At 39.1% G+C, this 25,138-nt stretch overlaps 1 protein-coding gene across 1 annotated transcript in view; it reads left to right on the forward strand.

Annotated features, from left to right (window-relative positions):
• Positions 1-17,520, forward strand: part of LOC139727538 (glypican-6-like) — a 103,838-nt gene extending 86,318 nt beyond the window's left edge. Inside the window, exons 6-10 of the mRNA XM_071638515.1 lie at positions 392-522; positions 10,865-11,272; positions 12,268-12,467; positions 13,541-13,716; positions 14,172-17,520. Coding sequence (XP_071494616.1) covers positions 392-522; positions 10,865-11,272; positions 12,268-12,467; positions 13,541-13,716; positions 14,172-14,392 — 1,136 coding nt within the window. The 3' untranslated portion in view covers positions 14,393-17,520. The remainder of the gene's footprint in view (positions 1-391; positions 523-10,864; positions 11,273-12,267; positions 12,468-13,540; positions 13,717-14,171) is intronic.
• Positions 17,521-25,138: the final 7,618 nt, after the last annotated feature.

A 25,138-nucleotide genomic window follows, 5' to 3' on the forward strand; every position in this document is an offset into this window, starting at 1 on the left:
TCAAGTGTGAAGAACAAAACAAATACAAACATCAGCAAGATCAACTGCAATTATTAAAACATTTTATTTAAAGATATTTGTTCCTTTCATGGGGAAATGTTGGGTGACTTTGATTTGGATCACATTGCTAATGACAAAATTGATCTGTCATATTTTTCCTATTTCTTCATTACAAAGACTAGTCTTGGCTAGAAAGTTGATCGAAGTAATTACTATTCAAAACAGCTTAGAATTGCATGAGTAAAATGATGATATAAGTAAAGTAGAGACAGGGTATGTCTCGGAAGAGACAGGGTATGGTAGAAGTTACCATTAGCCCCCCATGAGACTATGTGATGGTGGAATCTCACCATATCTCCTCTTGTTTCTCCATCTCCATTCATCCTCCCAGACGCCATGACGATGCTCGGCACCCGCATGGAAGGCATCCTCAACATCGAGACGTTCCTGAAGACGCTGGACATCGAGATCTCCACGGCAATCATGAATATGCAAAACAACGGCCTTTCGATATCAACCAAGGTGAGAACTCTTTTGAAGGGCGGATCAATCATTGGTTTAGGTTCCTCCAAGATACTCAGACCCTCTGGCTAGCCTTGCTTTCCGGGATAAGGACTCTTTTTCCCCCTTGTTGCAGTATATTTGTTTGAATGAAGAACCTGAAGTGAGAACATGGGAAGTTCTTTATGACATAATCAGGAAACTTACCATTTTCATAAATTGCCTAAAAGGGTGTGCATTTACGATGATGAGTCAGATTTTTTTTTGTTTTGTTTTTGTTCTGGGCATCAGAATTTCATTTTGAATAGGTATGACAGAAAAGAATGTCATATAATCTTGCAATGGTTTATTTTTGTCAACTCTTTTGAGTCGATTGATATCTGTGGAACTACCAACATGCCAAGATATCGGTATTCAACAAATACAAGCACATTATCTCCTAGCTGGAGAGGAGCTAACTGTGCTTCCCAAACAGTTATTACACTTGCTGCTCATTCCGTCCTTATGGGTCTTTATCACAAAATGCTGGCACTCACAACAGTGCATTATATATCACAATTTGCAAAAACTTAAACTTGTGAATATATGTGCAATATACAGTATTGTACTAGGAGAATGGTGAAAGTCTTTAGTAACAGGTTTAGACAGTACAACCTGCATATTTTGCATATATTCCAGAGCCATGAAGAAAAACTTGCCAACCATCAAATTGATTTTCTTCAGTTTTTGCTAACAGTTATATTGATCTATCATATTTCCCTCTCTATTCTCCTTCTAAACTATCTTGGAGGATATTTTTCTGCCAAGAGAATTAATGTCTCCCCGTCGTGGCTTGACTGTACTTTGCGTAATCTCGAGGGATTAGATGCCATATGTGTCTGCTTCTGGGGAAAAGTCTCCCCTCCGGCGCTTTTGACGTAGGGGCGGTTTGGAGGAAAGATAGGGGGATCTCACGGGCAGGTGGGCAAGAGATTATAGCGATTAATACCAGACTAATTAGCCGGAGCTCATGTCATCGGCGTTATTAAAATCCACACATGGGGCACATCACGGCAAAGGGCTTGCTGTCACATGGTCCAAACGATTCTTACCCACAAAGTCCCAGTCCGTTCTCCGCTCTCAGCATTCGTCATTGTACCTCAGCGCACCTGTCCGTGAGAGAGGGTAACATCCGTTTCTACATGTGTGGTGTGTGTCTTCAAATGTCGACCCATCACTGGAGATTGTGTTATCTCTGCTGGACATCAAATTAAAGCCAGCTTATTGGGAAGCATGATTGCAGAAATTCTTTAATAATAATCTGTGCTCCCTAATTGTTGTCTCTCATTAGCAGTGTGATGTGAATGAAGTTTTAATCAACTCCTTGTGAGGTTTGAAGTGTTTTTGAGGAGGACTTTAATGACCAATCCTAGATAAATCTATGCCTCATTCAAGTGGACCTATTCTGTATAATAGAACGGAAAGTCAGCAACCCAATCATAGAAGGTCACAGCAATATATTTATGCACATATTAGAATGAAGAGGACTTTGATGCTTTGTTTTTCTTTCCTTTTTTTTTTTGGGGGGGGGGTGTGTTTTAGTATATAGGCCATTGGTTTTGGCCCAAATCCAGAGCTCATAAATCATAAATTTTCAATCCTTGAGGTCCAAATGAGAAACCTTAAATGCCTGCAAGGATGCCACTTAGATTTTCAAGTCCTGTTGCATATTTCTAAACCGCGAAAGATTTAAAGGTTAAGGTTAACTAGTTTACAAATGCCTTTGATCCTCCCACCTGGTTTTTATGAAGTCTGCAATGTTTTGTGCACCTCAGACTGTGTATGCAGATGGCTGATTTTTTGACACTTTATGCCATATAGGCCTAACCTAGTCAGTATGAGCTACTGACTGTAAGCTCAGCAAGGTTGCTATGTTGTCTTTTTTTTGTCAGTTGTCATCAAGGGTTAAGTGACCACGTAGTCGATTGAGCACTCATTCATTCATTTGGTATGAGAAAAGTGTAATGATCATAATATCCTTGTTTGCATGAGTCAAAACTGAGGCCAATTTCTGACTTTGATTTACCTGCAAATGTGGGTAGGACACATTTGAACATGTGACTCATTATTCTAATCCTCAGTATGTCCATTTTGATACTCTGTTGATGCTAAGGGAGAAAGAAATAGCTCATACTTCCTTTAAGGTCAAGTGGTACAATTGAGACATTGAGGTCAGTGCCTTGAAATAACAGGAAACTGGGCAGTATGATAGGTCTAGACTGATAAAACAAACAATCGATTTCATATGTTTATCATTACCGTCTGGATCCATCCGCCCCAAGAAGTCGTGACGTTGAGAGGACTTTTGGTCAGGTGAACTTCAGTGCTGAGCAGCTTGTTGAACACATGTCTGAACGATTCCAGGTTGATTTCCAGATCCATTGTCTAGATGTAGAGATACTTGTCTGCAGTTTGATAGAAATAGACATGAACACCGAGGATATGATGGCCCTTGATCATTCTTTCACATTTTGTTGTAGTTGCATTGGTTGGTTCATAGATTAATCTCTCTGTTCTGTTAATGATGATGTCTGATGTCTAGAAACTGTAGTGATGAAACGGTGCAACTTACCTTTAACCCATTGAGGATGGACTGATTTTGCTACAACAGACATTTCCCATAGACACCTGCCCGAGAATACTCTGGACTCGTCCTCAACAGGTTAATTTGATGTGTAATCTTCTCATCTACCAAAAATTTGATATCGGTGAACTCAGCAAAACTTGAGATTCATTTTGTTCTCTGAATTTTCCGACATGATTCCTACTAATCCTAGTCAGGGTAGTTTGGTCCATCTATGTGCTGGATGAGAGGAAAGCTGATGAAAAAACAAAAGTGACATGATCACACAATTTTTCAAAAAGTCATTAGTATTTCCTTCCAGTTGGTGTGCCCTTCCTGGACGTATATTGATAGGTACTGTAAAACCGGAGGTTCAAGGTAATAACCAAAGGTACAGGGATGGGAGTTTCTGTGATATAGACCTGCAGGTGCTATAGACACGCACTCCTTACGGCCAGACTCGCACTCTTTTTCTTTTCTCCTGTAATGAATGCCTAAACGTTTTCTGTTATTCCTTCTATTCTTTCCGTGGCCTGTTTTTCCCCCCTCACAAAGATTTTGTTTTCATTCATCCCAAGTTTTTCCCCCCTCTCCTTGCTCTCTATAGCCCCACATGAATTCTTGCCTGTGTTGATAATACCCAAGGGTTGTTGGTACAAGTCTGTTGAGGGAGAAAAAAGCCCCCTCTCCTCAGCCCCCTTCTTTCTGTCTTGGGAGAACTCTGGTTCCTGGATCCGATTCCAACCACCCTCTACTGTGGTATCACATGACTGCTAGTACAGACAGAGACTTAACCTTCATTCAAGAAGGTCATAGGCTTTTTTTCCCCCTCCATCACAAATGTCAGGCTAACTCCTGGACTAGAAAGTCAAAGTTCTGCTTCACTGCAGGGCATTGCTTGGGCAATTCTCTCGTTAACCTGATGGAAAACAATTGGCCATATGACTCTTGCGTGTGGTTAGAAAGTATAATTTCATCATGAGTTTTGTTGCCATAGGTAACTTGACATTTCGATTTTTTAGCATCTTGGAAAATATGTTACTTTCTTTGATAGTTATACCCCGTATCTTTTGCCCCAATTTCACCAAAAATGCTCTTTCAGCTATTTAGTTCCAGACAGTTTTCAGTTTCCTGTGTTAGCATAATTCCTGCAAGGAAGTTGGAAGGAGACTTTTAATTTTCTTTGGAAAAAACCCCTAAAGAAATATCTGATTCTTAGTTTATGGCACTCATTGGTAAAGAAAAAAAAGTTTAATTATTTCATAAAAAAGTTTAAATTGCAAAATTATCCTATTTGGGCCCAACATCTGTTAGAAGAGGTCCATTAAAGTTAATGAACCACATGGTGCTTGAAGCTTTGTCATTACACTGATATACACTATCCAGATTGATATCAAGGGTGTAATGAGAGGTGTAAACGGATCTCCTTTGGTGTATTACAGTGTCATACACGTGCCCAACACCCTAATTCCTCCCACATCTCTCCTCCATTACACTGGTATACACTATCCAGATTGATAACAAGGGTGTAATGAGAGGTGTTAACGGATCTCCTTTGGTGTATTACAGTGTCATACACGTGCCCAACACTCTAATTCCTCCCACATCTCTCCTCCCTTTCCCCTTCCCCTGTTGCTCCCCCTGCATTGTTCAGGAGTTCTTATCTGGTGGGAAGTTTGTGTAGGAACAGACTTCTTGAATTACAAATTTCTCCCTTTTCTGTCCCATGCTTCCCTTTCCTCATGAATTCATTTCCCCATTCTCCTTTCTTCCTCCTTCGCTGCGGTGTATTGAAGGGAAGGATTTTGGAACACTAGGCTCTACAGACAATCACACAAAAAAGTAGGCCCACTTTGAAGAGAAAGAGGGGGAAGAGAGAGAAAGATTCAGAGTATAGTGTTATATATTACTTTCCTCCTTTTTCTCTCATTCTGTTTTCCTCTTGACCCGTTGGTATTATTGTATCCGTACTGATGGTTAGGAATATAGGTTATAGTTTTAAGTGTTCCCTGTCTGCGGTGAAACTACCTTGTCATATTCCCAAGGTAAACGCATGCTGTGTGCAGTGGATTTTAATTTATAGGTTCTTTTTTACCTTTTGACAATGACCCATATCAGACTGCTGGATAGTTCTGCAAAGATTCCCACAAATTTACTACAGTTATCCATAGGTATCGCATTATACAAACTAAACTCTGTGGCATATATACACTTTGTAGGCCAAACAAAAAGAGTTTCAGTATATTTCATGGCATGGAGGGCAGATATTTGTATCAGATTTATGGCCTTGAGTTGATTCTGATTTGTAAAATGTTTTAAGTTGCAAAATGTATTGACATTTTGTAGGTTTGATGTGATGAAGATCTATAAATGTGGTAATCAGTCATATCAGGCAGGCCCGAAATGCTGGACAGTGTTCATGTATATAAGGATTGCTCTGACAAACTATGAATATTTTTGGTTTATGGTGATTAACTTAGAACAAAATGCCTTTTTTTCCCTTCTAAAATGAAGAAGTGATGCAGGTTTTTTTTTTTTTTTTTTTTTTAAACAAATAGTTTTTTTCGATAAATTAGAGAAAAATGGACAGGAATGAACATCCAACTAAACCACGGTCACATGAAGGAATAGGCCTATATCAATCCATGCCATTATCCATCATCATTAAGTATATCAGAAGCTTTTGCAGCGCAGAAGAATATATTATGTACATAGGTTTTGCGCGTTATAAATTGATAATATTATTTATTCTTATTATGTCACAACTTTTTGGGATGGGGGGGGGGGGGTACGGAGGGAGAGGAGGAGAAGTCATCTTCCAGTAGGCAGTCACATAAATGTTTCGACTTGTATTCATTTTATAGATGGGTCTACCACTTAGTCATGCACAAATGACTTCGCAGTGACTGACTCATTCGTTGATTGATACAGTACAGTTTTCATTTGTCATGTGAAGATCACAGTGACATAAAAATCTTAAGAGCCAATAGGTTAATTGCATGGCAGTGGTTAAATCCCCCTCCTTTTTTTTGGGGGGGGGGGGGGGGGGAGGGGAGGGGGAGGGGAGGGCAGTGGAAGGATAACACTACCGAAAGAGACAAAAGAGTTCTCCCAACCACCTTCACCCATTCAAGCCTGTCCCCCCCCCCCCCCCCCCCCCCCCCCAATCATTAAATGGTATCTGCCAGATATTGGGACACAATTTGTATCAGACTGGACAGCGTTTTATTATGACTTGATATATTTGCCAGGCCTCTGTCGCTGCATCCAGAACCTGTCCAGTGGATCTCATCACCCGTTTTGGCATCAACTGTCCGCCAGAAAAGAATAATAGAACAAATATTGGTGGTTGCCATGGATACGGTGACTAACTCCAGAGCCAAATTGTGTCTTCTCTTGTCAGTACAGGAGATTGCTGATTAATGGCGGGCATGAGTCAGAAGGCTATGTAATAAGATGACAAATAAAAGCTGTCAGTGTAATGAGATATAATATTAGGATTGTTTGAGAAGAGAATCACGAGGGTCTGAAGTAAAAATAATAACATTAATAATAAAAGGTCCATTAGAGCTTGGATTAAAAGCTTTTGCAGTGAAAATCCCTAACATTGAATTCATGATTCAATCATAACATTCACTTCAACTATGGGGTCCTACATGATCATATTTTGTGAAGAAAGAGCATAATGCTGTAAAACACGATATTTTCGCGTCATAACATTTTTGCAAATTGGAGCCGACAGCCTTTTTCCGCAGCATGAAATTTTCCCAAGTTGCCTCTAACATTCAATGTGTATAGTGTAGACAAGAACTTTCGCGCGCATTTTAATTTCGCGAATCTTGGCTCTCACGAAATTTGCAAAATTTAAATGCACGCAAACCTTCCTTGTGTTACAGTATCTTTTGAATGCATTGGAAAAATTACAAAGAAATACGTATTGTAGAATATATCCAATACAACATGTGTTATGTCGTTTTTCAAGTTTATCTGGTACAAATACGTGCAAATTTCACCCGAAAGATATAATTCTTGGACACCACACGCTGTCTTGAAATGATTTAGGGGTCAATGTGGTATGAAAAGGTAGAACATCAAAGAGCAAGAAGGCATGTAGATGGGGAAAAAAAAAGGTTTGTGACACATGTAAATGAGAATCTACCTCTTTGTCAAAGTCAGCATTACAAATTCAGTTAGAATTTGATGGCCGTTATAGGGTGTGTACAGTTCTGGTCGAGGTGAAAATTTAGCTTTTAACATTTTGCAAGAGATATTCAGAAACCACTCTATGAGATGTCAAAGAGCATGCAATTCTAAGGGGTATCAAAAGTTTATTTGATGAAAATCGGTTTTGAAATGGCTGAGATATCCAAAAAACCCAGGCAGGAGTCTATGGGAAATGTGTATAGCAAAATCAGCCTGTCTTCAACGGGTTAATCAAAACATAAATAGAGATTGCTCATCTCTTGCTCGACTGTCGGTTCCTCACAAACTTCTTCTCCGGAGCTCAATCATCATGCTGATGATCGAATCTTTGGCTTTCACCTTGATTGTTATTTCATGAGCACCACACTTCCTAGCCTGATTTGATGCTGAAGGATACTCTTCAAGCAGTATTATGTTGTTTTATGCCATGCTTGCAAGCCCAAGGTTGGATACTGTGGTAGTTTTTATGCCTGGTCACGACTTTAAGCAGGTGGATGAGGTATGTGTTCTTGGGCCGCTGTCAGTAGCTACACTTGGAGACAGCTGAAAGTGCTCCTGCTTGAGATGCTACCTTCAGAAACAGAATGAGTTTTCTTCTGCTCAAAGGTTGTGTTGCTCTCTCCCATAGTGGAGATGTAGTACATATCGTTGCCATAATTTGTCTTTATTTTTCCAGTGAGCACATAGATCTGTCTTAAAGGGAAGGTAGAGTATTGGTGGAGATGAGAATTGGGCATTTAACTTTTTGCGAGATACCAAGAAAACACTTATGAAATAGTTCAGAACATACCATTTTAAAAGGAATTCTACGTTTATTTGATGAAAATCGGGTTTGGTATGACTGAAACATCCAAAAACAAAGTAAAACAAAGCGATCGTAATAAAGTGTGGGTCCCACACTTATTAGAATCGCTCTGTTTCGGATATCTCAGCTATTTTAAGACCAATTTTCATAAAAATAAACATTGAATTCCTCATGGAATTACATGCTCTTTCATATTTCATAAGAGGTTTCTCGTTATCTCACCAAAAATTATTAGAAACCTGAAATTAGGTCCCAACCAAAACTATACAATCCCTTTAACCACACATTTAACCCTATCTCTGCCAGGGACTTTGGACAGTATGCACAATGCTATGGGGTCTTCTCTGCGAATTGTTACACAAAGGGTTAGGCCTAAATGCCATTGACATTTTGCACACAAGAGTGCTGATAGGACTGAAGGTGTAACTAGCAAAAAATTAAATTAGCATATAGGCCCTACTGTGAACTTCAATATTTTCGCGCGATTCATTTTTTGCGCTGCCTGACTCAAAAACAGATTCGCAGGCTCTTGATTTGGCGCTGCCTGATCGAAACACACGAGTCAACAAGTTCAAAATTTGCAAAGACAATCTTGGGTTTCAGTCAGGGGTTTTGGAATTTGTGCTACCCATAAGTTAACGCAAAAATTAATATACCATGTTTCCTTGTTTACAGTACTTAGCTTTTGGGGTGAAAAATCTCAAATAAGTCTTATGTTTTAGAAAGCAAAAAAAACCCCCCCAAAAAAACATAAAAGATAAAAGCCAAAACAATGTATCAAATGGGATCAACTTTTCTCTGACACGCCATTGTTTTGGGGGTAAGACAGCTAGGATTTGGACAGGTCATCACTGGACTGATTATCTGATGATTAATCCTAAAAAGTGATTTTCACTAAAGATTTTAGATACAAGCTTTTGTTACCCCATTGATGATGACATGCTTGTCGCTTGAAGTAGCATGAGTTCCTGCAATATTACGGACAAAAATGTGAACATATGAGTCACGTATATGCTATCACCATGAGCGATCATGATGTTTTAGATAGATAGATCTATAGAGAGAAAGAGAGAGAGAGAGGGGAAAAAAAGCAGGGGATGGATGAAGATGCATTATTTATTTCCCCAGAAGCCGCAGCCCTGCCATGGGGGGCTGAACTGGTAGGCTTCATTCCGAGCAAGTCAATCGGTGCCGACTTTGAAAGTGTATTCACCTGCTCCGAGTTCAGTGGATGTAGATATGGGGATGCAGTGGGTACCGAGGTCGTAGAATTGGAAGTCTTGCGACAGTAGCATTCTCCGTGAGAGTTCGTAGGGAAAGAGGCATGGACCCGCGACCCGCTTACCCTAGCTGCCCCCCAGGAGAGGTTCATGAGTGTTCCCCCCATTAGAGATCCACCTGTCTACAAATCAATCACATAATTTGGGGCCCACCTGTTGCCGAGTTATTGCAGCCATTGCCACATTACGAGACTCTTTTTCAGTTATATTTGCCACCGTGCCTATCAAATTCAATAATGTGGATCAATTTATTAGGTTTCCTTCCATGCCTGCATGCAAACGGCCTGTAGCTTCCCAAGTTTCAGTCTGTGTGAGACGGAAGAAAGAGAATAATACGAAGAGAATGTTGTGATGGAAAATTTCTGTGACATACGAGCAGCAGTGTCAAGTTCTAGCAGCCCTAAGACGGTGCATTGCAAACTTTGGAGTGAATTCCAGAAGAGAGTGAATAATGCAGTAAAAAATGCCCAAATTGAATTGACACAAAAAGAAATTGAATCAGATTCCTTGGATGAGGGCATGACATGTTAAACAACACCAACTTAATGACATTTTCTGGGAAGCAACGAGTTCAGAAGTCAAGGCGATGTGATGCTTGCTGAGGCTCAGATCCTTCGATCCTTCACCTGGTTAATTGGTCACACATTACTTCCTTGAAGAAAGAGATTTTGACATATTCTTCAACATTGATATCTGTGTGTCATGAGAAGAAGAAGGGGGAATGTGGTATTGATACATATGAGCCATGAAAAAGAAGAAGAGGGATGTGGTATGGAGTAGTTTTGGAAGGATATGACCGTAGATATGAAACAGACCATCATGTCTGAAATTGGCAACTTGCCGAACATACATATATTCATGCATATAGGGCCTACTCCTATGTCACCATGTGATGCTGATGGCAGTGGATGTCTAGACGCACAGCGTAACAGACACTGAAAAACAGAATTTGATGTACATTCATCACCTAACTTAGAAAGTAATGGGTTAGCTTTCCCATGTAAGAGTGTCTGAAATCACAGATGGATGCATTATATGACAACTTGTCTCCAATATTTTACTTTTCATCCTTCAGTCTAGAGTCAGATTAAATTCTTTTTTGTGTGGAAACTGAGAGAAAACTATCAATGTCTATCAAATGTATGTGTGTATTTTTGTGTTTCTGTTTTGTTTGCAAGTATCAAATCATATGTCTGCCTTGTAGGCACTCTTGGAGACAATTTCCAGGCTTAATCTGTAAGTGAATTTTTAGGTGGTATTTGTGTACCCAGTTTAACCCGTTGAGGATGGAATGATTTTGCTACAGCACGCATTTCCCATAGACACGTGCCTGAGTATACTCGGGACTCGTCCTCAACGGGTGAAGAGGGACTTAATTTGTAGTGGTAATGTAGAGAGGTTTATCATGCATGCCTAAAGAAAACTAATTTCCCTCCATTTTTCTTTTCTGTGCAAATGTATCTGTGTTTGTAGGTGTTTAATGGATGTGGAATCCCATCATCCGGATCAAGACTCCGTAGGGAAGCAGATACCGGGTCAGCTCCACCCCAGCCCCCAGCAGTGGTAGAGGGCGTGCCCACCAGTAAGGTACCGGAGGTGGAGGACGAAGATGCAGAGGATCTGGGAGTGGAGCAGGAGGTGGCAGAGGAAGGCGAGATGGAGGAGGAAGGGGAGGAGGAGATTGAAACCGGAGCAACGATCACCACATCACCAGAGGTTGAAGAAGAGGAAGAGGAGGAGGAGGAAGAAGAGGAGATGATGACTGGGGAGCTTGAACAGGACAATGGAGCACTGAGCAATGTCACCAGGGAGGAGTTGCTAAGGGGGCTCCAGGGCAGGCGAGGGCGCCCTGGTCAAAGAGGAGATGGCGGACGCCGCTCGGTAAGGAGACACGTTTCAAAATGTAGATGAAATGTTTGCACCCCACCAACTTAAACCCTGCAAAGCATGATATCGTGAACTTGTAAATTACATCACTTCTAGTTTTGTCTATTTAAAGAAAATGCCTGTTGCAGGAATATTGATGATTTATGTACATTATGTATTGATCTTTGGTGGGAAATGTTCATTCAAATCAAGAGGATCAATGTGTTTATCTTGCATGACTGTATGTGATCAAGGCTGATGTAAACAAGCACTTTAAAATGCTGATCTGTCAGAGGGCTGAAGCAAATAAAGATTCTTTTCCCTTCTATTTGCAAAGTGTTTTAAAAAAGCAGCTACTAATAATTCTTGCACCTTGCGTAATAGGAAGTGAACTATTTTCATGTTGTTGCCTGCCTGCATTTTCATGCTGGTAGTATTCAGTGATAGCTTCCATCATATCCTGGCTTTTATGTCAAGAAGTAGTATCAATATCTATCCTATCATATGGCTATTGTTGATGAGGCTTTATAAACTTACAAGTGAGTCAGTCGTGTCAAACTGCATGCATTCATAAACTCAAGATTGCCAATATAATAGAATATACTTTCAACACTGAAATTTTCATGTCATGTCAGTTGATATGCACTGTTGTTTGAGATTAGGAAATCAGCCGTTTAATATCTGTGAGAAGTTCATGTGATGAAATGTTCATGTGAAGAAATGTACATTGTTTCTGCCATTGTCACTTGTATGATATTAGAATCCAAACCTCATTGTTCTCCTCAAAGAAGCGAGCAAAAGTGAAGGAAACATTGAAAGTATTGGGCCATGATGGTGCTGGCCCCCCCGCACCACTTTCCCGCTAGCTAGCACGAAATGCATGGCCACTAGCCTGATACAAAGTATAAGGCCCTTCCCAAAATGTCCATTTGAGTGCCGTATAGAAACTGTTTTTTTTTCGTGTGTGTTTTTTCATAATGCCACATCTTATACTCCTCCTACCTTGGCAGGGTGGCCAGTCGTACAGGGACAGCCGACCCCCGAATGCTGCCGGCACCAATCTGGACCGACTCATCAAGGATGTCCTGAAGCGTCTGCGGGACAGCCGTCCCTTCTGGTCTGTCCTGCCCTACATGATCTGCGATGACGAGGGTATCGCTGCGGATGTGTCGGAGGAGGAGAATTGCTGGAATGGACGAGCCGTAGGAAGGTGTGTTAAGTAGGAATTTTAGTTTCAACAGCAGGTTTGCTCGGTCTTTGTTTCTGGCTGGAATCCACCTTCTGTTTCTTGTTTTGTTTGTTTTTTTCTTTCATTTTTTTTTTTTCAAAAAGAGAATTTCATGTGGATGGTGATGCATTCAGAAGGAATTTCAGGAATTCAAAAGGATTTTTTTTTCTAATAGAAAAACTGAGAATATGCTTACAGTAAGGTATGTAGGTAGTTTTGTTTTTGATAGAGAAGAAGTTGGAAGGTGTGTTCAGGAGGGAGTTCATGTCATTAATTTGTGAATTGAAGAAATGTTAAGAAGATTTGGTCATGCTCATTGTTAATTTTGGGCTTAAACCATTTTTATGAATACACTGAGTTGTGTGATCAGTTGTAATTTCTGGCCAATGTCAATATTATGAATCAGTCATCCTTCTGGAGGTGTGTGAAGAATGAATTTACAGGGATGGAAAAGAACATTTGCTTCTGGCACAAAATTATTGATTTTTTATTTTGTAATACCCTTATTCCACAGAGATTTTTTTTTCTCAGAGTTCACTCATCGGAAGCAAAGTTTGTTGTCTCCGGCCACCCATTGAAGTGTATCGGATTGCAGTCGGATGAATCCGACTTGGTTGAGCACCAGGTGAGTGTCAGACATGTCGCGCGTGATCCTCATCGGACAATCTTGCCTCATCGGATCATACCCCGATATGTCTGACACTGACCTGATAGTCGACCAACAAAGTCGGATACATCGGACTGTGATTTGATACACTTCGGCGGGTGGCCGGAAGTGACAAACTTTGCTTCCGATGAATGACCGATGAGAGAAAATCTCATTGGAATGTGAGTATGAGGCAGTAATTCCTGGACATCTGAACTTGGCTTGTACAGGCGTTAGTGGGTTTGCATGCATATGCCCATTTTATGAAAGTATATATGAATGTACAGCCATGACAGCATCACTGGCATGTGTTAGTGCCTGCTCATTCTGAGAGAGGTTCTCTAGAAGTGATGTTTTATGTGTTGACCAGACCAGTGAAAGTAAATCTTGCTCCTCCTCCTCTTCCCAGATACGAGCACGATCTAGTGGGCAATGGCATCTCCAGCCAGGTCAACAACCCCGAGGTCAACATTGAGACGTCGCGGGCTGTTTTTGGCGTCCGAACGGTCATCACCACCCTCCGGATGATAACGCACCAACTGCAGAGCGCCTACAACGGCGAGGATGCCGTGTGGATTGACAATGGTGAGAAACGGGGCTGAATCTCAATTTCAAATTCTCACTTGTATTTGATCAGTGTATTCTTGAGTAGCACCAGATGAACAGCCCTCCCCAAATGTGGCGAGAATGAGTAGCCCCAGATACGACCCATCTTAGCTTGTTATGTTGTCACCTCATTTTAACTGAGTTAACGAGCCTGCAAATAAAGCAATATTTTCCCCTGAATTAACATTTGGTCCCTTTATGATAACCATGCAGTTGCTAAGAAACAAAACAAAAATTCTGAAAATGTACATTGATTTCTGAATCACCAGCCATTTGTGTATTTTTCACTTTCAAGAAATGTCCCTCTGTAGCCCGATGAAATTCAGTAATGATTAATCCTTTTCATTCATCTGTGTCTCCATCCCCCCTCTCAACTCTTTCTCCCTCCATCTCTCTGCCACTTTAATTCTCCCTCTACCTTCCATGATGTCCAGGTGAGGGGTACTACAGTGGATCAGGTAGCGGGAGTGGCTCCGGGGATGGTACAGATGGCCCGGATGACACCGGTCTCTTCCCCTACAGCACAAACTTCGAAGACCCTCTCTACCGTCCGACGAGATTGCCGGCGGACGGGGGCGCATCGTCTCTCCACGTCTGTAGCCCCATCCTCCTGTCCCTACTCTCCCTGGCTGCCATCATCTTTCTCAGATGTTGATGACTTCAAGTCAAGGAACTCCTCTCCCACTTTCTCTGTCTCTCTCTATCTTCTCTTATTTTGTTTAACCCTTTCCTGGAAGGGGGTGGGGGTGTGGAGGAATCGGGTGCATCTGAGACTTCGCAACAGGTGGTCACAACTCAACAAGATGATGTGGCGGAGTCTGGGGGAAATATTTGGAGATGTTTTGCTGATCGACCCGGAGCACAAGTCGATGGAGGACATAAGTCGTTGCGACGAAATGCTGAACAGAGTTTGTGTGAGATTTCGGCCACATCTCAGCACTCTAGGAGGAAAGTGCAGAAGGACTGTGAGAGTATTTGGAAGAGACCAATGACTGCTTCTCACAAACTAGTTGTGACTTCCCGCTTACAGCTTGCGCCTGCCTACAACTTGTATGGGATTAACAACAGAGAATTGCAGAAACCAATCATTTATTCATGTCGAGACACACAAATAAAAGTTATGAGTAAATAAATCCGTGCTCCACAAGCAGGTGCCATCTTCATGGATATGTTGTTTAGCATCTGATTTAATCAATGATTCCAATTTATTGATAAAGAGACTGATATTAACAGGAAGAGTAAAACTACAGTTGACTTTTTGTTTAGTGTAATCTTTTTCGATTTAGTGTCGTACTCTGAACTTCTGGATATGAAGTACAGGTATTGCTTTGGGAACATCTGCAAGTAAAAGTGAACTACCATGACACCTGTGCATGTAAGGTTTGAACAAGCCAGGCATATGAGACTGCAAATTGTAATGACCATGCTGTTCCTTTTTCCTAAGTTAGTCCGACACGCTCACATCCATGTTGATACTTTTGTTAAAGGTTGTTGGGTGACATTATCTTTATTGTGCTGGTCCACAAGAGGCAACATTTAAACATCTAAAACCAAAATTAGTCTTTCTTTTTCCTTGAGAGAGTTTTCCTGATGACCAATTAAACTCAGGCTGTGACAAAGGTAATTTCTTTTTGACCACGGTATTTTCATGAGACCCAGTTGTAGACAAGGAGAGTCAATTTCTTGGCACTAAGTATTTGCCATCTCCTTTATGATGTCTATACCCCATGTTTCTGCAGATGTTAAAAGAAGATGATAAAAATTCAGTTAATATTAACATCTTTGCTCAGTAAGAGACTGCAATGTTCAAGGATGCCACCTTGCTCATTGCTTCAATAATCACAAGCACAACTGACCGCAAAGTTGATAGGAAGTCTGACCATGGGTTCTTCTCACCATATCTTGGTCTCTTTCTCAGGATGAGTGTTGTACTCAGAACAGCCATTGTACAGTTATTAAGAGGCTTTGTGTTTTTGGCATTGTGCAGAGATCGCGCCATTTCCCAACATCATCATCACCTTGTGCACGAGGTAATAAAGTGAATTATATTCATGTTTTCTCTGTCTCTTGATGGCAGCACTATAAAGAGTGATGAATATCTGTTAAGAGCAATGCCAAAGATACCAGTGCCAACAAGACCTTGACATTGTGATGATATGGCCAGTACAGTTTGTCTTCTGATCAGCAGTGCATTGATAACAGCGATGTCCCAATGAACCGGAGTGCTCATCCCTCATCATCTCCAAATAAAGGGGCAAAATATCGGGCGTGGTCCCTCCCCTCTCTCCCCTCCCTCACCCCACTTACTACTTTTTAATCTTCCTGATTTGAAGTCGTTATTTTGTATCGTTATCATTTTTGTTTTTATAGTGTGAGGTATTTCTGACTCTCAAATGCTTTCAACTATTTTTGTCTTATAATGCCACTTGAAGAAAACATGAAAAAAAGAGAAGAAAAAAAAAAAGTACTATGAAGCCAAACATTTGGACCAAGAAAAACTGGTTTCGGCCTTGTCTGTAGCTGAAGAACACCAAGGAGCCAAGCGTTGTGGAAGTATAAATGTTCAATCATTGTCGGTAGACCATGTGACATCTTCCTTAAAAAGAATCAAGGCCATTTCGTCTGCGGAATGGGAGAAAAGGGGGATTGTATATGCGTTTGTTACTCTTTTCATGTAAAATTGTTCAGTTGGATTTTAACCCTTCCTCGTAGGGTAAGTTTGATGTTTAGTTTACTGCCCTGCTTCACAAAGAATGCTTTAAAAAAAAAATCACTGCATCGTATATATTTGTTGTATAAAAGTATTAGGGGAGACAAAAGGTTTATTTCTTCCCACAAGAGTGTCAAAATGTATTATTAACTTTTCCTCTTCTGACATATATTCGTATTTATAAATATATTCAGTTTGCTTTCTGTTATATGTTACTGTGAAAACCCTTTGTACGATAGAATATGTCACAGGAAATTTCTATTTCTCTGACTGAAAGTACTGAATATGGGAGAGGTCTTTTTAAGAGCTAGTTGTACAAATTTGTGTCTTTTTAAAGATTGCTTCAATATTGACAAAAATCCTAGCCATTGCCAATTTATTTGTTTATTAATTTTTTTACTCAATTGACAGTGTGAGAGTGTGTGTGAGAGATGAAACAATAACTCCTGGCGAAGAATTTTAAGAAATATGATGGGCAGTGCGCTTTGTATGTGAATACTAGTGAGAGTTCCATAGTGATGAATATATTTAAAAATTGGTGCCAATTTTTATATGACATTTTAGACATGATTGTACATCAGCTGCTGCATACTAATGCTTTGTAAAAGTAGGGTGTGTTGTCAATGTTCAGCCATTGATAGTCTGCTATCTCAGACCCTGTGATGAATACTAACCTCATTGGCTTTGATTTGAAGGGAAGTAAGACAGTATGTAACTTGTATGCAGTAATACATGTGCACAACAAAAGAAGAGGTTGACTTCCGAACAGCATTCACGATAGTTTTCCCGCCAGGCTGTTAGCTGCTTCCCCTGTATATGTGCCTTTTCAGTCATCATGTGCATCAGTCTGGAGTCAAGACTAGTTCCCAAAATATGTCTGACAAACACAAGGCTGGAAGTGTTACAAAAGAGAGTGTGTTTTAATTGTGAGACAGTCATTAAATGGGACAAGGTACAGATGTAGGGGGAAAAATAACAGCTGACAGCCTGTTAGCAAGGCTACATTTGTGACTGAACAGTTACCTTTCTTGGATGATGAAAAATGTGAGGATGTGGCTTATTTTGTCTGTACATCCTCAGCAATTGCATTGTAGTGAGACACTAAAAAAGACCATGGATGTACAATAAAGCTAAAACGCCTAGCAGAGGTTAACTAAGACTGCACATTCATGGTATTTACTAGTCTTCAATGTAAAACCTCTACAGAACAGATTACTTGAATGTATCTCCTATGGGCATAATTGTGGTTCACCTTCCCTAATTATTTTGAGTTTTCTGTCGTGTACTTCTTTTTTCTTTTTTCTTTTCATTTTTTATGGCTTTGGACTGTGGATAAACTAAAAGGTATTTTGATACTCTGTAACTAGTGGATATATATATATTTGATCTGTATTGAGCTGTTTTTTGATGCCAGAGTCCAGATGCTGTTTTCTGTATGATAGCGACGTGTAGTATATGCAATTTAACAGGGTGTATGATACAGTCGGGTCAAACATTTGCCACGGTAGTGGCGTGTCGCATGTTTCGTTCTTGTCGCAAGTGTACACTATCCCTTCAGACAATCATTCAAAGAGGAGGATTTCTGCTGTTTTATCTTTGTGTGGCTTCGAGTTGCAAATGTTGCGGAGCAGCCTTGGCACTATGTGTCTGGTATCGATGTAGCGGAAGTGTGTTGGTTGTTGTGAATTTTCTTAATATCAAAGAATAGAGTCGAATCTTGACATGAATTCGATAAAAGTTTCAAGTAAAAACAAGAAAGTAAATCAAATGGTCAGTTGATACAGGTTGGAAAATTTCCGTCAGAGAATGTACCCCAAACTTTGGTACATGCGGGTCTGAAGGTTGTAATTGATAAAGTGGTATATGTCTGTCACTCGTAACTACACCAGAGAATGCTCTTGAATTGGACGCGACTCAAAGTAATGACACACAGGGCTCAAGGCCCCCAAAATCCCGAAATGATAATTTTGAATGGCATTGTGTATATATGGTGTATTTGAGATGCTTTTGTGCAAGCCAAAATGACAAGACATACCAAATAACATGACGGTTCTGATTTTCTCACATTTACTATGCATGCTATGATAAACACACACACACATACACACACACACACACACACACACACACACACACACACACACACACACACACTGCAAAATGTAGTAGCAGTCATGCAGATGAAAGTTTGAACCAATATGTGAATACTTAAATTGCCAAATAGTTGATGATATTATGACAAGGGGGTAGAGTAAAAAATTGTGACAGCTGACATTACACTTTGAGTTATGATTTTTACTAAAGTGTTGTTTTTTTTTGCTAGATAAACTAAATCACATTTTAGTCGCTTTTGTTGGTGCTTGCTATTGTAGTATCATGATGTAACTTTTGTATGACATACCTACTCCCCTCTTGATTTTCTAGTTGATTATAAGCCCCGACACAGAATGTGTGACTGCTACATTGTATGTATCTTTCTTAATGCTGACTGGTTCCTTCATGCATTTTGAGCAAAGCTCATCAATCTTGTAGTGGACAATGGAGTAGATGACCTCACTCAACTGTGGTGCCATGGGAGTATGGTTTCAACCAGGCTGTGTAAACTCAAAATGAGGCACTGTATGAAATTGACATCGTTGTAAATTATATTTTGTACATCCACACTTCGTTAGGTGTACAGGACAACTTCTCTTTTTCTTTTATGTAGTTGCTAACGCTGCCAAACAACAGTAGTTAATATATATTAAATATCTATTTAGACATATAGTTACTTGAGAAGCAGAAGGATATTATTTCCTATGACTTGCTTGTAGAGTTTTAAGTCCTTCTGTTTCTCAAATTATAATATATTCGTGTAATTCGAACAATTTTGTGACCTCTTCTGCTAGGTTAGAGTTCTATCTGCTTGGATCAGGAAAGAATCATGTTTGAAGAAAACCAAACTTCAGAGTGAATATAGATAGCTTCATGGGCATCTTGCTGTATTTATGTATGATATGATATTGTATGTTTTTATTCTGAAAAAAGACAAAAACAAAATAATTTTCCAGCACTGTTTTGTAAATATGAAAAGTTACAAGGGCTGTAGATGGGGGAAAGAGGTGAAAAAGTGAAAGAATGATTTCTGGTATGGATGTATGTATGTATGTGGTGTGTGAATGTGTGTGTGGGTGTTTGTGTGTGTATGTGTTTGTATGTGTGTTTGCGCATGAATGAATGAAAGAGGCGGAGTGAACGAAGAACATGTACTGTACCGTAAGGCAAGACAATATTTGAATGTATAGCTGATGCTTTGTTGTCATGACAATTGTAAAATGAATTTAAAAAAAAATCAGGCTGTAGCTATATGAATCAATGTCAAATGTTGTGATGCAGTGAGCTTATGAGGATACAAAACAGTAAAACCAATCATGGTAAATGCAAGCATAGAGTAAAGAAGATTGTTTGCTGGTTAGCAGACACGTTTCTATGGACGGATGTTACAAATCAAAACATATTCAGTATTTACAGACAGCATTTAAGGATTGAACACTGGACACAAGGGACAGTACTGACCAGTTGTCATGCTTGTCCAGTGATTTGATGTCCTATCATAAAAATTCTGGTAATGCTTACACTTCAGTAGAAAGGTTTAAAAAAACTTAAATGTAGCTAATAGCTGAGATGTGTTTTGCAGCCTTTGTCCATAAAATTGGAAATGGAGTAAACCTAGGTATTGAGTATGATGATTTTTTTTTTTTTTTTAATGCCTCCATTTTTTAATGTTTGGATGAAAGATTGCTAAGAGCCCTATAACTAATATTGGGCTACAGCAATTTTCCATCTCATTTTTCTCTTAATTTGTATGAATGATACTTAAGGATTGAGGAAATAATGTTGAAGTTAAATATGTCAGAGCTATGATGAAGAGGAATCGAAGAATTAAGATATCAAATAGATACAGTTTTCTTTTAGTGGTATTTTCTTGATGATGAAAGTTTTCTTTTTGTAAATGTACTCGTAAAGTTGGATGGGATATTTAAGGGTTTGGGTTGTAACTATATTTATATCATGTAATTGGTAGGCTCGATTACAAAATTTTCTAAGCTGTTGCCTGCTGGTATGATGTGATGAAGTGTCAACCGGCCATTCAGTGCGTGTTGTGCCAAGGGGGTATGGTTTTAGTTGTCTGTTCTTAATGTTCAGTAATCAGTTCTTCAAAAGTATTTGCTTATTGCAAAAATCCAGCATGACAGACAGAACAGTATTAAATCTCCATAGTCACAGATGTTTAGCTATCCAATTGTCATTGTCACACCAACAATTTTTTTCACTTCTATTCATTGTGTAAGAGCATTTCAGTTATCTGTTAAGGGACTCATTGGCTTCAAATTTTTTTTTTATAGTCTGTCTATAAGTGAGTGCCAGTAACATTATGTACTATAATTTTAAAGGCAAGTGTTGAGGTTTGACATTTGTCATACCTATGTTTGGATTTTTTTTTGTATCGATGCAGAAACTTTTCTATCCTTGAGTTGTGCTACTCATGAACATTTTCTGACAGTTTTCTTCAAGCTATGACATTACTAGTGACAGTTCACACCTTTTCTGTCAGCAAAACACAACCTGAGACATACTTCTGTACAAGACAAACCCTTTGTCACAAATACCTACTCATATAAAGTCAACTTTTAGCTGTACTTTTAAGAATATGTAAATTTTCTAACTTTATTTGTGAATACTCGTTGTGATAAATATATATTTGTATGTATTGTCTTTTTGCTCTTTTTCTTGTTGTATGTTCTCTGTGTATGTAATACTTCCTTGCAAAAACACCAACCATGTTTTTAAGAAAAAGAAGTTCTTGAAAATTATTAACTTTTTATCCTTGTGATTTGCCCATTTTATTCCTCTCTTGTATGCCAAGTGTACGTGCTCGGAATTTTTCAGAATAAACCAAATGGTTTTGTCGACTATACAATGTGTCTATGACTTTGTGTTTTGATGTATGAACTACTTTAATAGAGTTGCGGTACTGTTTTAATCCACCACTGTTTGAAAAACACTTTCACCAGTAATTTCTTCTCAATTTAGATTCTACAATCATTTATTACCAGCTTGCATGTGTATGTATGTGTATGTGTGTGTGTGTGGGGGGGGGGGTGGGGGTGGGGATATGTTTATTAATCAGCCCCAAACATGGAAAAAAAAGTTTCCTTTTTGTTTGAAATAATTTAAAGAAAACATGTAATACACAAAGGAAGATGAACTCATGTATTTGTCACAGAAATCACAAACATAAACGGTGAAGTGATGAATACATTTTGGAAAATATTGTTCAGGACTGACTGATTATAGCAGTCTTTGCTGAGTATATGTGAAAGAAAAAAATCACAATTGCACAGCTCTGGAAAAATAGTGAAAACATATCTATTCATCTATGCAAACTGTCAAACCATTGTATTGTCTTAATGGAATAAAATACAGACCTATATCAGGGAGGTTCTCTTTCCACCTCCCTGGTACAAGTGTAATTGTGGAGTTAGATTGTAGAGTCGCATGTTTGCACGATAAAACATACGGAAATTTGATATCATTACATTATTATGCGTAAACCCGATGTAGGATCATAAAAATATAATGATCGCGTACCCGCCGAGTAGCGGAGCTGTGGAACAGTGGAGTTCCAGAGATGCTGTATGATGTATGATTACAGTATGAATGTCCATGACTTGACATCGTATTAACTTCAGGGTGTATGTGGAGTTTATGGTGTGGTGGAGTTGTGCGCGTTTCCAGTACATCATGGAAATCTTAAAGGAAACCAAAACCCAAAGAGAAATGTGGATTGAGTGAAAGCAGCAACATTAGTAGAACACATCAGTGACAGTTTGAGGAAAATCGGACAATCGATGTAAAAGATATGAATTTTAAAGTTTTGGTGTTACATCCGCTGGATGAGGAGACTACTAGAGATTATGATGTATGTGTGGACAACAATATAAAGAAGATATAAAGGGAATTCCACAAAAAGTCATTTTTCATGAAAATTACACATTCCATCAATTTGATACTGACATATGTTAAGGGTAGCAATTATTCCCCCTGCTTTCTGAAAGTGGTAAGTCAAGTCCTCTTTCATTATGCTAGAAAAGTGAATTTTTGTGGAATTCCCTTTATATTTTCTTTGTATTTTTGTCCAAACATACGTCACAATCTCTAGTAGTCTCCTCATCCAGCGGTTTCAATACCAAAACTTTAAAAATTCATGACTTTTGCATCGATTGTCCGATTTTCCTCAAACCGTCACTGATGTGATCTACTGATGTTGCTGCTTTCACTCAATCAACATTTCTCTTTGGGTTTTGGTTTCCTTTAAATGACTTTGCATGACGTAATATCATTACGGTGTGAGTACTCTACATCAAAAGTGAGAATGAATTAGGACAGTAATATTTCTCTTTTCATCATTCAGCGTTCCATCGTTTCATCATTTCATTACTTCGTCTTTCATCTTTTTATCGCACTAAATTGTTAAAGAGATTTAAGTCAATTTTCTACACAATGTCGGAAAAGCAAACAGATATAGACACACAAACTCATTTGGATTATTTACAAGTGCGAAGTAACAGATTGTAGTGTTTTGTACGATAATTGTGGAGTCGTATGTTTTGCACTATAATACGGAAATGTGATATCATTACAGGCATAATTATGTGTAAATGAGTAAGCAAGTTGATGGTAAAATAATGATCGAGTACCCAATGAGCAATAGAGTTCAAAGGTGATGTAGAATACAATACGATGCATGAAAGAGTGTTCATAGATACGACTAAGACGTGTTAGTTCTCTGTCATGGTCACGGCATTTTACATGAAACCAAAGAATCCTATTATGATGCATGGTGTGGAAAGCTATCCCTATGTGGCACTTTCGGAAGATACGGAAATCTAAGAATTACTAGCATTGAAAATAGAGTATGCGAGAAAAAACAAAAAAGAAAGTAAAAGGTTGGTGTAATCTACCTTTCGATATTTCCCATGTTCATGATACATCTCTTACTCTACTACAAGGGAAGTCGCACGTAGCTTCTATAAAAACTTTTTAACAACATCTTGTAATATCGTGTAATATATACTCAGTAGTGAAATCTTTTGATGTACAAAAAGATATTTCACAACAGCATTTTAGATCGCAGTATTTTCTTTTATGCATATAAGCTTGTACTTGTACCTTGTACAATTTTCTCTCTTTCTCTCGTTCTCTCTATCTCTCTCTTTCCAAAAATATCAAACCACACGACCATAAGCTACAATTATGTTTCGAGATGTAAGCATATATCGGACGTTACACAATGATATTGAAATAAATATCAACACAACTGTAACGTATCGCGGCTATTATGTCACCATTTATTAATTCATCAATTTTGTTTAAGAATGTGATTTACGACATTTTAACTTTTTGTTTTTGGTTTCGTCAAAGTTCAGCTTTTTGAATAAATGATAATAATAAACCGGCGAAACGGCGAGTTGACGAATTTCTGCCTTTATAGAGAACCACGATTGAATTTAACCGTCCATGAAATAAGACATGAACCTCGATGAATTTGACAATTTACACCGTTTCAGAGAATAACACCCACGCATACTGTACATAACTATACGCAAAGAGAAAAAATACATATTAGTCCTTCGGTATATACAGCGTGCATGTCCCAGAAAAAACGAAACCGAGTTTCACTGCAATTCTTTGCTGTCATAATCATATATTTGCTTTATGACATATGCATGAATGGAAAGATATACCTCTCTTCTTTTATTTGATGCACAACTCATTGTTCATAATTCATGCATGACTAAAATGTTAGAACAATAGACAGTAATGCTACTAAATTTTCATTTGCACGAGCAAATAGCGACTTTGAATGAGTTTTTCAGGCTTTTTCGGCAATCTTTTGCAAAAAGATAAAATCATAGGCTTAATATCCATTCCTTTTCCTTTCATAAGACATCTCATACGTGAAAAATGATATACGTCTGTTCGAGAAAACTTAATTTGAAAATATGCTTCCATTTCACCCAGAAAAATGGATAGTAAATAAGGAGCCAGTTAGCTTTCCCGACGCCTAGGCATGAAGGCCATTGTTATCTGCCAAGTCGGGCAGGCGCGCCTGCCCGACTTGGCAGATAACAATGGCCTTCATGCTTCAATGAATTTACACAAACATGAAGGGAGGGGTTAAAAGGGAATGTTACAGACGGTTCGGAATAGGGTCGTAAATTAGCACATGATCGTGAGCTTGCCTGACCATGCAGCAAACCACAGAGCAAAGGGTGTTCATCAGCGGAATGTTGAAGGGGGGGGGGGGGGGGGGGGGAGCAACCGACCGAAAAAGTCTTCCGAGACCCCCCCCCCTCCCCAAAAAACAAACAAAACAAAAACAAAACAAACAAACAAAAACAAAAACAAAAACAAAAACAAAACAAAAACAAAAACAGAAGACGACTTTCTGCCCTGCACTTATACCTTTGAAATGTTAGAAGCGCACGTTCAGTGATAAATAAAGTGATGTACCCTCTCTTTCTGCTTCACCTCCCTCTTCAAAAACTTCAAAGCCCTGTCAGTGATGAAGGATGAACCACGCGTGAGGGAAATGTAGAGAGGAATGAAAACAGTGAGATAAGTTTGAGGTATACAAAATCATCAAAA

The sequence above is a fragment of the Diadema antillarum genome, unplaced genomic scaffold, assembly GCF_040938485.1.
Source record: "Diadema antillarum isolate AM-2024a unplaced genomic scaffold, OU_Dant_1.0 seq00000135_RagTag, whole genome shotgun sequence".
Classification (NCBI taxonomy): domain Eukaryota; kingdom Metazoa; phylum Echinodermata; class Echinoidea; order Diadematoida; family Diadematidae; genus Diadema; species Diadema antillarum.